This window comes from Carettochelys insculpta, chromosome 9 (assembly GCF_033958435.1).
Source record: "Carettochelys insculpta isolate YL-2023 chromosome 9, ASM3395843v1, whole genome shotgun sequence".
Classification (NCBI taxonomy): domain Eukaryota; kingdom Metazoa; phylum Chordata; order Testudines; family Carettochelyidae; genus Carettochelys; species Carettochelys insculpta.
In genome coordinates this window covers 54853940-54868681 of record NC_134145.1, presented here as the reverse complement: position 1 = coordinate 54868681, position 14742 = coordinate 54853940, and the positions used below count along the sequence as shown (strand labels likewise).

The 14742-nt window shown below is 37.1% G+C and overlaps 1 protein-coding gene across 8 annotated transcripts in view; it reads right to left on the bottom strand.

Moving 5' to 3' along the window:
- TPR (translocated promoter region, nuclear basket protein) overlaps positions 1–14742 on the bottom strand; it is a 57230-nt gene that overhangs the window by 29810 nt on the left and 12678 nt on the right. For all 8 annotated transcript variants that reach the window (XM_075002264.1, XM_075002267.1, XM_075002265.1 and 5 more), the window contains 18 exons: positions 14490–14577; positions 13884–14024; positions 12741–12832; positions 11581–11778; positions 10797–10904; positions 9759–9985; positions 7472–7635; positions 7046–7185; positions 6805–6953; positions 5888–6050; positions 5205–5339; positions 4248–4388; positions 3904–4072; positions 3586–3752; positions 2352–2504; positions 1561–1677; positions 301–504; positions 1–185 (listed from right to left, as the gene is read on the bottom strand). In XM_075002264.1, coding sequence (XP_074858365.1) covers positions 1–185; positions 301–504; positions 1561–1677; positions 2352–2504; positions 3586–3752; positions 3904–4072; positions 4248–4388; positions 5205–5339; positions 5888–6050; positions 6805–6953; positions 7046–7185; positions 7472–7635; positions 9759–9985; positions 10797–10904; positions 11581–11778; positions 12741–12832; positions 13884–14024; positions 14490–14577 — 2741 coding nt within the window. The remainder of the gene's footprint in view (positions 186–300; positions 505–1560; positions 1678–2351; positions 2505–3585; positions 3753–3903; positions 4073–4247; positions 4389–5204; positions 5340–5887; positions 6051–6804; positions 6954–7045; positions 7186–7471; positions 7636–9758; positions 9986–10796; positions 10905–11580; positions 11779–12740; positions 12833–13883; positions 14025–14489; positions 14578–14742) is intronic.

Genomic DNA, 14742 nt, shown 5'->3' with positions numbered 1-14742 from the left:
CTGAGAATTTCTAAGATTTGTTCTTGTGATTTGCCTTCTTCATTGAGAGAGACATTCACTGCACTTGGCACAGCTTCCTTCACAGATGTCACCATCTTGTCACTTAGATTTTCCAGTTGCTCATGTAATAATTGGTTTTGTTTTTCTAAATCTTCACAGCGAGACCCAAGCTTTGAGGCTTCATCCTAGGACAAAATACTTTTTATTCGTTTGGCCATAGTGAATTTTAATTTACATGGGTCTGAACAATACAGCTATGTACCCACTTCAGAAAAATCACTGGAATGAGAAAAATCCTACCTTTAACATTCTCTCCCGCTCTTCCCATGAGGCTTTGCACTCCAAAAGTGCAGATTCAGCTTTCTGAGCAGCTTCCTCTAACTGCTGCTTTATTGCTGAATTCTTAGAAACTTGGTTTTTAGCAGCCTGCAAGGCTTCAACATCAGCTGCATGGAGCATCAGTTCTCGCTCATATTTATTTTGAGCTTCTGAAGCTATTTTTGCCTGTGAGAAACAATGTCCTTTGTTATTTTTTCAAGGGTATGGCGTAACTCTCCATAGCTTTACACACTTGTTCAACAGTTACATAAATATACAAAAGGGAAGTTTCCCAGTTGTAGATCTACCTTTTTCTGCAGATCAAATCGGACAAACAAAACAAGCCACTAATAATAAAATCTAAACTATCTCTGCAAAGTGTTCATATCCCTTAAGCCACATGATTCTCAAAGGTCTGTGATATGGGGACTTGAACATATCCTTAAATAGTTACGTACTGTAGACAGTTGGAAAAAGAGCCCTTTATATGCCCTATCACAAGTTCTCTTCCTTTAAATTCTCCATCAAGAGAAACAGAAGAATGTTCAAGCACTTCTGCTGATTGCAACTATGGAGAAAAATAAATGCAAAAGGTATGGGGGTGAAGTGGAGGGAAGGAACAGCAAAGACTGATTCACTCTTAATAACTGACACATGAAAGTGACATAAAAATTCTTAGTAACTGACCTCAAGCTAGATTAGGTACTATAAAAAAAACAGTTACACCTATCTTATCTTCTCAACTTATTGACAAATATGTTTTGCTACAGTCACTGCTGCTAGCATGTACTCTACGTAATAGTCAGACATTCTTCCTTAAGTATACACTGTTGAGAACTTAAGTTTTCATCTTTTTTTGGGGAGTGAAGTGTTCATTAAAATTAGGAAAGTACATCCCCAAATCAACTTCCTTTACAAGGTGCAAGTATCAGTTAGTCCTTCCAGTCTTCTGTTTCTTTCTCCTAACTTATAAAGGTGTAAGATTTTTATACCCAAAGTCTATTTAATTAACAATCTAGTTATTAAAAAATTAGATTATATCAAGCAAAAAAGCATCTGGAAATAAAATCTAGGCAACAATCATTTCATAGCAGTGGACAAGCTGCTCCTATAACACTCTTCCATTTCCACTAACTTCTCTAACCACCTGCACTGAAAATTAAATTCATCCTTTGCCCCGCCCAGACACAAAGCTATAAAGCAAGGTTCACTTGCCCATTTATAGCTAAAGGCAAAACTTACTTGTTCCTGACAGTCCCGCCTGGCTTGCTGTTCATTATTTATTGCTGTGCTTGCTCTTTGAAGAGCTTCCTGGACTTCAGATTGGACATTGGAGAGGCTCTTCTTCAGTTCACACAGCTGTAGGAAAGGTAAACATTACATGTGACATTTTAATGTATTAAGGACTAGAACAGTGTTTAAAAGAATCAATGTGAAGAGATACAAGATCTGAATAATTTAGACACAAAAGTGGACATTAAAATGAATATAATCTGATGAGATTTAGATTTTGGTTTATCAATATAGAGTCCGTTTTTGTGCAGACTTAGGTATTCTGAGCTTCCCTTTTTATAAAAGGTTAACAATACTGTCCTGGCTGAGCTCACAGTGATGTTGCTTGGTCAGCTGACACATTAATTTCAATTCCAATAGGAAGAAAAGCATCAATTTTTCCAAATATAATATGGAAAAAGTAAAGGGTGTGGGTGCCCTAATTTTGGCATACGCACACAGCTTCGTTTTGCTAGTGTGTTAACGCTCTTTCCTTCAAGCACTCACAGAACTATAAGGTAAGGGAAATAGTGAACGGCTGAGTGCATAAGAAATTTAACACACGTATTTGTGTATTTTAATTTTACATAGCATCCTTCAATTTCAGTTACACTCCCATAAACTCTTTTTTGAAAGATAGAGCAAATTGGCATTGGAGACTGCATTGCTTTCCTTTTCTGGTTGGAAGTGAAAATGAAAACTACAATTTATTCGCAAACATTCTTGTGCCATAGAGTCCTGAACTTTCAGCTCTCTTGTACCTGTTGTTCCATATTCTCTATAGCTTTACGTTTCTCATCCTGAAGTTCTTGCTTTTCCTTCTCTGCCTCCATCAGTTTCTTCTCTAGTTGGGCCTGATACTCAGAAGAATCCTTCAAACGCGCTTCAACAGTTGCACGAACTTCCTCTGTTACCTTCACAAAAAGACAAAGACAAGAGGTCTAACAATCAGTAAAAATTACACGACAGGGTACGCGAGATCTGCTCAAGTTCCATGACAAGTCATATTTCATGTATCATATATACTCTTCATGTAATACCCATTTCAACCCCCCCCAAAATGGACTCTATCTCAGTTAGCCAAATGTTATGGGTATGATGGAAAATATATCTAATGATATATTTGAGAAACTCAATGGATACTCTTTTGAAGATCAGTTTCAGGTAATTAGGTTTGGATATATATCAGCGGAAATATCATCTTATTACATATTAAATAATGTAAAATGTGTAAAGTTAGTGCCTCAATGACATGTTTGCAACAACTACTGGATGGAAGAACTGGATGGTGCACACACTGTGAGATGTTCTCAATGTACTGAACATCACAATTTTAGAAAAAACGATAAACTTTGTCAGTGACTCAAGTTCTACTTGGGTATTCTCTGACCAATCAAGAATCTGAAAGACATACTGATAAATTATAACATGGGCTACATTTACACTTTAGGCAGTGCTGTTCTTTACAAATAGGATGTGGGTATTTTGCCTTCATACTTGAAGTGTGCCTACAAAGCATTCTGTCACATATTTTAAGAGGTTTACTCCATTAAGATAAAAATTATTTAGAATGAATGACATAAATGAGATCCCATTCACAGGCCACACCAATACTTCCACATGACCTGTCTGGGCTGAGGCGCCTTCCTAGTAGAGAACTTAGAATCTCTTCTCTTTTGTGAGGGAGGCACTCAGGCAAGAAGTCAGCATTGCCTCAAATTTACAGTTCAGTTATATTAGCATATGGGCATTTAAACATGCAGGAAGATTGAATGTGCAGCTTCCTTGAAAGTCTACTTAAAATAAGTACAGAAAAAGAACTGTATAATTTCATTAGACTTATAGGCACTGCAAAATACTTATTACTGATTGTGACATCCCATCAAGCAACTCAGAGTGCAGAACTTCTCATAAATAAGAGTACTAAATACAGTGAAAGATATGGCCATGACGTATTCATAAGTAATGTTAATGGCTAACCACACTGACACTTACCTGTTTTTCTTTATTAAGGGATTCTTCTAGACTAAGAACCATAGCTCTATACTGTTCCACATTGCTAGTTGCAGTCTTCAGTCTTTCCTTCAGGTCATTAGCTTGTTCCTCAGCTTGTCTTAGCCGGCTAACAAGATCATCCACATCCTCACTTGCACCAGGTTGTCCTAAGGCATCAAAATGCGTATGTTTAATAAGCTAAAACTCAGTGTTTTAAAAAAGCAAAACACACAGCACTGGACAAAGCTCAAGCTAGTCTCCTTCCCTGGACAACTTTTAAACTGACAAATGTTTCAGTAAGTCACCCTTTTTCGTTACCTTTCCCAGGAACCTGTTGCAATGTCTGGGAGGCTAACTGAGCTTCAGCATTGTTCAGTTGCTGTTTCAATATGGCAATCTCTTTCTGGGCATTCTTGAGCAGCTCCTTTGTGTTAAGGTGACGGTTTATTTCCGTCTCAAGTTGTCTCTTAGTATCCAACAGATGCACCTGTAAAGACAGTGTTTTTAGTCTGCAAAAACTCACATATTGCGTAAAAAATACAACATAATAAATACAAGACAACCTACAATGTAATTATTAAACAGATTTTGTCAGCTGGTAAGCCATTTCATTTATTTTTCCCTTAGATACCAGTTAGAAAAAATTGCTTGCAAGTACTCACATCTTGGTTTTTGGTAACCATGTGCCTTTGTTCCACCTCACTCTCTAGTTTCTTCTTTAGTTGGGATATCTCACGCTCTAGTTTCTCTACTTGGCTGTTGAGTCTTTGTTTAGTCTCTGCCTCAGACCTCTCCAATATCACCTGATGAAAGCACAAAATGAATTTCCCACTGTGTCACAATTCAGACAGATAAAGAAATTCTAATCACCACTCGTTACACTCACCCACTCCCAAAAAATTATACACCATGCAGTATTCCATATTAACATGTTACAACACAGTAGGATATCACTGTGAAATGTGAGTTTATGTTGTCTGCCAAATTTTGTTCTAATACAATTTCTTGTAACAACACAAATCAAACAGTACGTATCTTGAAAAAGAGGTCTCATTAAACAAGAATTAGGTCATCTTTAAAGATGAATGTGTTTGGAACATTTTCTTAAATAATTATGTGTGAAGGAAGTATTAAACACAGCTCAGAATAACATGGAAACAAAATGAGTAGATCAAGCACTAACCAGAATCAGATTTGTCAAAGTTAATGAAACAAGTGATCACTTGTTTGATCGGACCTTTTAATGGTTACAGTATAGGAGGGAGAATAATTCCTTGTCTTCTCAAGAGGTCACAAAAACTGTGCCCATAATAACAGTATTATTACTCACTCATGAACTGGTAACATTCGAGAAACCAATGATTATTTATGAACTTGAAATAATGATTGCTATTTAATTGCCCGATCCAATGATCTGATCAGGCACTGGAAAATAGCTTGAAACATGCTATTTTCTTCAGTACTTCTGTAGCCTTGAATGTAACATGCCAAGTAATTACAAGAATTCCTGAGAGAGCTGACAAAAAGAAGTGTTACACATTTAGTGTCAACAGTTGAAAAGACTATTTCCAGTTCACACGGTTTGTGCATTCAACAAAAACGATAGCATTTGATTATACCTGAATGGTTCGCAGATTAGTAAGCAATAAATTCTGCCCCCTTTGCTCAGCTAATAAGGATTCTCGTTGTTGAGTTAAACGAACTTCAGTCATCTTCAAGATATCCTTCTCTTTTTTCAGGTTCTCTGCTCTCACCTTTAAAACAAATTACTAATGAAAATGTGACATCTTAATAGCAAATCTATGCATTAGACAATTTAGGCAAAAACTTCACATGCTACACAACTTCTTGAAAACCCAAACAAGGTAAGTAACCAAAGTCAGACAAGTACTCTTTAAAATGTAACTTGGCTTTAATTTCAGAAATTTAACAAAGTAAATAAGGTTAAAATTACAAAACTTTAGCTAGCTGACTAACATTAACCAAAACAAAAAGCTTCACTCCCTTCACTAGTTGAGAAAAACAGCCCTTAAGAGAGTTTATTAATATTCTAAGTATTTGTGATGGTCAACAAAATCTCACACGAGTTCCACCACTGACATGATTTTAACAGCCATAGTTTTCATAAGGCATGCAAATAAGAGATTTAGTACTAGAAACCACCAAATTCCTGAATGTCAGGGATGTGAAGCACTGGTTCAAATTCCAGCAATTTTCAAAACTATGGAACAGAAATTTATTATGTCATTATGCTATTTATATCTGTAGGAATACAGATCGCATGCAAATGTTGTACAATCACCTCTGCCATAGCCAGTTTTTCATTAGCTCCCCTTAAATCTTGGGTCATGGTGTTAATTATCTGTTCCTGTTTTTGAGTTGTTGCTGTGAGCTTCTGGGTTCTCTCCTGCAGGGATGTTATTTCTCGACGATATCCCTCAACATTATCCTGCAGCATCTCATAACTTTCAATGGAACAACAACAACAAAAAAAGGTAAATTACTTACACTGCATTATATGGCAGGTGCATATACTCACATGAACATGTTGGCTGAGTCTACACGAGCCCCTTCCTTTTCTGATTTGTCAACCTTGATCACTATTTTTGGTTCTCTGTGCCTTAAATATTGAGTCTGTTCTGATATGGTTATGATCTGAAGAAATGGGTCTGTCCCATGAAAGCTCACCTAATAAATTATTTTGTTAGTCTTTAAAGTGCTTATGGACTGCTTTTTTGTTTCGATAGTATATAGACTAGCACGGCTATCTCTCTGTTACTGTTGCCAGGCTAGTTGACTGTTCTGAATCTCATACGGATTTAAAAATGTAAGGTTTCTCTCTGGCTTTAACTCAGTTGTATTTCAAATAAAAGATCGAAAGTTACATGCTTGGGTTGTTTCCTTTTTTTTTTTTCTTCAATTAAAGCAGTTATAATGAATCCTGCTATGGACTAAACACTTTTTTTTCTAATTCACTTTTTTGGCGGGGGGGAAGGGGGAGGGCTTTTTATGCAATTGTGAAGTTGCCATGCAATCACACACCTCTATTTGCAGATGTGTAGTAATTGCATTGTCAGTCAATTGGGGAAAAAAGGGTATTTTATTGGCTGTTCTTATCAACCACCATGCAGTATAGTCTAGCACCAAGGAATTTACTTATTTTCTCAAATTTAAGACATGAAAATGCAGTTCTACCTGGAAACGTAAACCACAATTTACCGTTTGGAGGCAAATTCAAGTTGGGTGGACATCTTAGCATTTTGTGATCGCAAGTCTGTGACTTGCTCCTGAAGTTTTTCATTTTGTTCATTTAACAGTTTGTCATTCTCTGCCTTCTCTTTTCTGTAGTTCTCGAAGACTTCCCGCAGCTACAGTAAGCATTAAGGAACAATCACTAACAAGATTAGAATGTGAAAAAGAAAAAAATTAAGTCACTATTGAAAAAAAAAATACAGCATACCTGTTTAAGTGCAGCCTTAGCCTCTACTGCCTCTGCTGATTCAGTCATTGATCCTGGAGCAGGAGTTGACATGGCTTGAGGCATACTTGAACGTTTTGGGGTCGAGGTAACAGAAATTTCCTCTAGCAACATACCTGAAGCTTTATAAAAAGAATTTTAAAATCACCAAATATACAAATAGAAGATATCTCAGTCACTTGGTGTTGGGCAGGCTAGGAGTTTTATAGTGCAAAAAACTTACATTAAAACTATAATAAAACTTATATTTTATATTTCCATGTGCCTTCTAATGATAAACACCAAACAACACAGACCAGCAAAGAAGTGTTCCCAGTCCCCTCAGTACATTATTTTTAGAAAGCTATCAAATATTATGAAGTTCTTTATGATGCATGGAAACTCATGAGTTGCTGACACAAGCCTAACCTTGGAGTGGAATAACAGCCCCAGTTGTCTGAGCTAACAGCACACGGTACATATCACGCTGACGAACTATAGAATCTACAAGCTGCATTTGAAGATGGCGTGCTTCACGCAGTTTCTCTAACTCATGAATGGCTTCCTCAAGTTGACTCTGCAGCTCAGAAACTCTGAAACAAGACAGACACGATTTTGTTTTCTTTTCACTGAATCTGTCAGCAATTATTAGCCAAGGTGGATTTTTTACAGAAGCCTTTAAACTATTTAATCATAGGAGGCCTTCAAAACTGTTCCATTTAAATTAGTGTCATAAGGAGCTCTTAGCAACAACACAGTTACTGGACAAGCCCGTGGACTTTAAAAATGTTTTCTTCTACAAAATGAGCAAACATGACTACCTAGTTTGACCCACTTATTTGCAGATCTCATTGCTTATCTTACTTGCTCTCCGTTGTTTTAATTTTAAGCACTGAAATTGTCCCTTGTTAAGCTGACAACACAGAACTATTTTGGTTCCATTTAGCAAACACAAAATAAGTACCACTATGCTACTAAAGAGTTTGTCAGGGAAACAGAGATTCCCTCCTTTTTAGCAGGGAGAAGGCTGCATGCCAGTCTATTAGAGGGCTACTTCTTCCCAGCATATATTAAACAGGGGAGGAACTGGAAACTAGAAGGAAATAAATACCTGCTCTCTGCTGAGAAGATGATATTCCTAACCCCAGCAATGTTTTTCATCTTTGATATTACTGCAGCACAGCTGGACTACTACTAGTTGGCCAGGGTGATAAGTCTCTATTACATGTCATGCCCTCCTCTAGGCTATGGCCAAATGTAGAATGGCACTAGTTCCCATGTCATGGACCTGGTTAACAGATGGGTTTTTTTTCACCTTCCATGAACATCCATTATGCGTAGGCTACAGGTTTATAGGTGTTGCTAGTGTTGACATTTTCACCCAGAGTTTTTAAGTACCTGTAACTTTATGAGGCAAGAGGCAGATTGGAAGTGCAGTTCATTCTAATTCTACTAGAGGAACCACAAGCCGCTGCAAAAATCTAGTGAGTGGCGAGATGGGAAAGGACCTTTTCCACCAAGAACAATTTAGAGGCACTCCCTTTTTCCATGCGCATTTCTTCAAACAAAAATTAAGACAGATTGAGGGAATTTAATTGCAAATGTATTGCACTGGATGGAGTCTGCTAGGAAACTGGTGTGATATGCTTATTGTTTAAAGAGAGAAGCAAACTGGATTAGCTTTTATTACAGGTAAGTGAGTTCTGCTATTTTAAATTTAGTACAACAAGGGCTTGTCTACACTTGACCCCAACTTTGAAGGAGGCGTGGTAATCAGAGTGACGGGAAATTACTAATAAATTGCTGCAGTGAATATGCAGCACTTCATTAGGCTATTTCTCCCCTGCGGCAACTTGGAAGTGTCAAACTTCAAAGTTGCAGCATGCATGGAGCCACAGGTATTTCAAAGCGCTCATGCTACGTCGAAGTGCCCTTACTTCTCAAAATTTGGGGGGGTAAAAGCACTTCAAAGTAGCACAGGCACTCTGAAGTGCCTGCAACTACACACATGCTACACTTCGAAGTTTGACACTTTGAAGTTGCCGTGGGGGAGAATTAGCCTAATGAAGTGCTGCATGTTCACCACAGCACTTTATTAGTAATCTCCCATTGCTCTGATTACCACGCCCCCTTTGAAGTTGGGGGGCAAGTTTAGACCCAGCCCAAATGAAGTTACAACCATTCACCTGAGCCACAATAAAACTGTGGGAGGCTTTTACTAAGCAAATCATTTAGTGACAATACAAATCAACCACAAAAAGCAACTATTAAAAATAAAATATTTATTAAGGGACACTATTACCCACCCAAAGTCTTAAACTTGTTTTGCCTAAATAGACTTAAACTTTCATTTAGCTACCATTAGTAACGAAAGCCCAAAAAAGTAAGAAATTCCCTAGGTACAAGTTAAAAACCTAGCATTCAATGCAGCTCCTGTTACACAAACAAGAGACAAATTAAGCCTGGAGAAGAAGCCATGAAAGTCCTGCCACAAAACAGGGCTGGACAAGAAGATGCTAAGCATCCCTGATAGATACTTAATCAAGCCTGCTTTTAAAAGAGCTTTAAATTATGGGAGTTTTCACATTTCAGTATCCTTATATGTTAGAAAGTTTTCCTAATAACTGACAAACTTCCCCTGTTGCAGGTTATATTGTTTAGTTTCAAGTCCTGTTACTGGCAACTATGAAAATTTTCCTGAAGGAGGAATATTTACCTAGATGATGTTGTTTCTAGTTCTTCTTTCTCCCTAGCCTCCCCAAGCTCCCGAAGAGCCAACAACAGACGCTGATTCTGCTGCTGAAGTTCTTCAATATTTCTGTAGGAGACTAGATGCTGGGATATTACTTCAGAAGAACTACTGATGTCAGCAGAGCTCACTTCTTCATCACGAATTACATGGTTGCCCCTGGCTTCCTCAAGTTCCATTAAAAGCACTCTCACCTTAAAAAGAACATTCAGCGGTCATAAAATTATAACTTACATTTGTCTTTAAAAATTTCTTTTAGCAGACAAGCTGTTTAGAAGCGAGCATGAAAAGGGTAGCTGCATTAGTCTATATCTGCAAAAACAATGAGAAGCCTTGTGCCACCTTACAGGCTAACAGATTTTTTTGGAGGATAAGCTTTTGTGAGCAAAGACGAAAGTGGGTCTTTGCCCATGAAAACTTATGCTCCGAAAAATCGTTAATCTATAAGGTGCTACAGGAATACTTGTTGTTTAGAAGCAAAACACTTATCAGTGATGTATCTTCTAACCTTACAACAAGTGGCACAGCTTTCTTTACAAACGTGCCACTAAAACCTTCTGATATAAATAGAAGCTATCTCCATTTTACAGTGAGGCAGAGCTTCAGTCCTTTGTCCATGGCCACAAACAGCATTCATGTGATCATCCGCACTTGAACTCAGATACTCCTGACTTGCAATCCTGTGCTCAGATCACTGAATCATCCACTTCCAAACAAACAAAATCCAATTCATATCGCAATTTTCCATGCCAGACACGCGTCATGTTCTCCACAACATGACTGTACTTTATGTATTTTGAATGTAATTGCTCTAATTTTATAACCAGAAATTAAAATAGTACAATGCTCCAAGAAAACGTTTTTATGCACAACAGCAACATCAGAAGCATCCTTTACAAAGCCAATCTCACAATATACAATAAAGCAACTGATCTCTAAGTTGACAGGAGTGAAATCACTCCAGTATTATTTTAGGAAAAATAAACGAGTCAATTTTCTTCCAACCTGTTGGGAAAGGTCTTTCACTTGTATTTCTAGTCTCTGGTTCTCTCTCTCCAGCACAGAAGCAAGCTTATTGGCTTTATCAGTGTCCTCTTGCAATCGCTGAATTTCCTATAAACAAACAAACTTGTTTATAAAACATGGAGAAATTTTGAACTGATCAGCATTCCTATTACAGTGATCATGTGACATGGTGAAATTTCTTCTGAATAACTACAGAAAAAATACAGCTACTGTGCCTCAAGGCAAACAAGTATTTTTTTTTTATTGCTTAGGGGCAGGAGTCAAAGTCTTTTTTCTTAAATTAAAACTAAAAGAAATGATATCATTACTTTTGCAAATTATCCTCTAATTATACCTCGTAATGCCACACACACTGTAAAATTATACAGTAAGATTCTTCAAAGCTATCTAAATTACTTGAACATCTAATTTCCCTGATAATGCAACAGAACTGGAGAAAATCCAAATCCAATTTTGTTTAGCTACTCGCCTGTTACTACTTTCTTGCAAATTAAGATCAAACATGTGAAGCCTTAGTTATGGACATGTTGTCTTCTCCAGAAAGTCACAAAACTACAGGTCAACATGATGCTCTAGAGCACTAACAAAGATCATGAACAACCTTGTCCATAACTGCTCAAGAACTCAACAGCATAAAACAATTTCTTTTGCACAACACAGCCTTTACTAGTATCCATTCAGTATTTTTACAAGTTTAGGGTATTAACGCAATGAATCTTCTGCACGCCAATCATTTGTCTCTGTTTTTAATATCCACACTGACCTTCATGGCTTGTTCAAGCTTCACAGACAAACTTGCTACAGCTTTTTGTGACCGTTCATACTCTTCACGTTGACGTTTTAAGATTGGTGCTTTGGCTTCCACTTCCTGCACTATTTCGTCCAAGTACTTATTAATTCTCTTCTTTTCCAGCTTCTCCAGAAGTAACTGATCTTGTGCTTCCACAAAGGCATTGTAAAGCTGTGTCAAGTAAACATTTTTTTGAAGCATAATCAGTCATCTCAAAAACAACTGCTATTAATTCAAACATCAAATATATGTTTTTTATATCACATTCTATAACAGATTTTACATTACGGTAATCTTTTCAATTGCATTCTGAGGTGTATAAATGGTTTAAGCTCCATATTAATTTACAATGTAAATATGTGATGTTATCATCCCTGTTAAATATTCCACATTTTTCAAGAAATAGTGTATCTATAAGAAATGAGATTCTCCACTACAATGTAATATGGCAAAATTTAAATATATTCTAACACAGATAATCAAAATCAGGCAATATAAACGTTAGAATTACAAGTTTAGTATAATAAGAGAGAGGTAGCCATGTTAGTCTGTACTTCAACAAAACAAAACAGCAGAAATTTAGCGCTTTAATGACTAACAAAATGATATATTCAGTGATGACCTTTCCTGGGACAGACCCACTTCATCAGAACAATCTCCTTCCTGATGAAGTGGGTCTGGCCCATGAAAGCTCATCACCGAAATATATCATTTGGTTAGTCTTTAAAATGCTACATTTCTGCTGTTTTGTTTTGTTGCAGTAAGACTCACAAGGAGTTCTGGAGTTGACACTGACCCCAGAATGTGCCGTTTTGTGCATGCATGAAACAGCGCCCTGGATTATCGAACCTAAGCATGCTGTCTTCTGTGGCCAAAATAATGTTAAGAACAGATTCAGGAATGTAAAATCTCATTTAGTTAGTTAAGCAAAGCACATAAGCAGCCAGGGTGACACAACCTCTTACTATTCTGAGTGAACCTCCAAAGTGTCACAGCAATCAAGCGCTTTGCTGAATTAGGGCTACAGACACCAATTAATATGTTGTATCTATGTTGTTAATATAAGAAATATTTTAGTCAAAGACAAATAGATAAATACATTTTTAAATCAATTTAAAATTAATTACACCTACTTCCGTTAACTTCATTCCAGGTTTTACCACTTTAGCTACTGCTGCAGCAGTAGGAGACATAGCTGTGAGTTCTTCCTCAGACAGTATAGCTCCTGGATAGGTTAAAACCCCAAACAAAAGTTAAAAACCAAATCAAACCAAATCATATGTAAAAAATAGAGAGAGATGCTTACACTTTATTTCTAGTGCATAAATACTATGCACATATGCTCAAAGATACACCAATTGTACATAGTCAACATATAAGGTTTCTTTCAACTTTAACCTGAAAAATAACTATGTGGTTCTAAAATCTTGGAAATCAGAAACAAAAGACACTCAATTCTAGCACAAAATTGTCTTCATATTATATACAGTAGGGCTGCAACATTTGTGAGGGTGGGGTGTTGAGAATCCCTGTGAACGTTGAATTTCGTGATTATCTGGATCCACCACACAGGTGGCTAGGGCACCTTGCGGCAGCTCCAGAAGCACTGTGGGGCACTGCTACAGACAACTACTGTGCCTCATGCCACAGCATCAGTCTCATGCCATGAGGTGGCAACGGCAGCATGGCATAGACAGCTATGGCTCCTCATGCCACGCAGTGGCAAGAGCAACACCACGTGGGTGGCTACAGAGCCTCACGCCATGGCAACACCACCACTGCACAGGCAGCTATGGTGTCTCGTGGTGGCAACAGTGCAGGGGAGGATGAGCCACTTGCGAATAACTGAATTTGCAAATGTTAAATTCGCAAATGTCATGACCTTGCTTTACTACAGTGCTTTGCCCGCTGCAGTTATAAATGTTAAGACAAATCTCAGTCTCAGACTCTTGAGTTTTCTATCACAGAATGCAAACAAACTATTTAAATAAGGCATGTCCCAGAAATATGATGGTTGAAAGAGCTCAACTGTGGCAAACTACAAGTGACAGAAAACTGGAAGAGGGAAAAATGTGCTAAGTAAAAAGGAAATGCAACAGTTCTCTCTGGTAAACGGCCTTCAGCGGACCTATTTAAATTGAAATATTGTCCACAGATACTATTGTAAGTTTTAAGGTGAAAATGTACGGTATAGAAATTGCAATGCAATACCTTCTTCAAAAATTACTTAATATACGAGATCTGGCATATTAGAAAAAGGTCAATTATTATCTTACCTTTTCGTTTTGTAGCAGAAAGTAAATCGTTAGCATTCTCCAGTTCTTTTTCTAGCTTGCTAATCTTCTCTTGGAGTTCTTTTTCCATTGCAGATTTAGACTCCTCGACCTCAGCCAAATGATCCTCTGTAGCTTTGTTAGCTAAAAGTACATATATTTTTTCCCTCTTATAATGAAATGCATCTTTAGAAAGGCTTCTTAAATGTCCTCTGAGGAAGACATTAAATCATTCAGTTTAGAAAGAAAGCACAAACTGGCATTCTGCTGAATGTAAGAAAGAGTGCTAGAAGTTAAAATGCACGATTACTAAAAGCCAATCTAAAAAAAATAAAAAAATAAAGACTGATATGAAGAGACAAGTCAAATTTCTTTAAAACAGCTTGTGGAAATTATATCTTTGTAAAAATCAAAATAAACTTAAGAAAAATCGTCAAGTTCATTCAGAGATCACATTAATGTACTAAGATTTTTTTTCTTGAAGTCATAAAAAAGATGATTGCAAGACAATTCAACCCCAATTTGGGGGTGTTTTTACTCAAACTGTTTAATTAAATAGGAACAGAAAACAATACATGAAAAAGTGCACAGTTCTTATCAGCTGCTCACCTTCACCTGCTTCTTGCAAAAGTTTGTGCAGCTCCTCTACTGCTCGTGTCAACTCATTGCTCTTTGCTTCTGAATCATCTGCAGCACTCTAAGTACAAGTGTATCATTTAATCATTTGTTAATAAATGGTTACAAATAAAGTAGCTTCCCAGAGGCCAGGAATCAACAAAATATTAGTATAAATATGGCTGCGGCCACACATGGCCAAAACTTCGAAATGGACATGCTAATGGCCAAATCGAAGAATACTAAC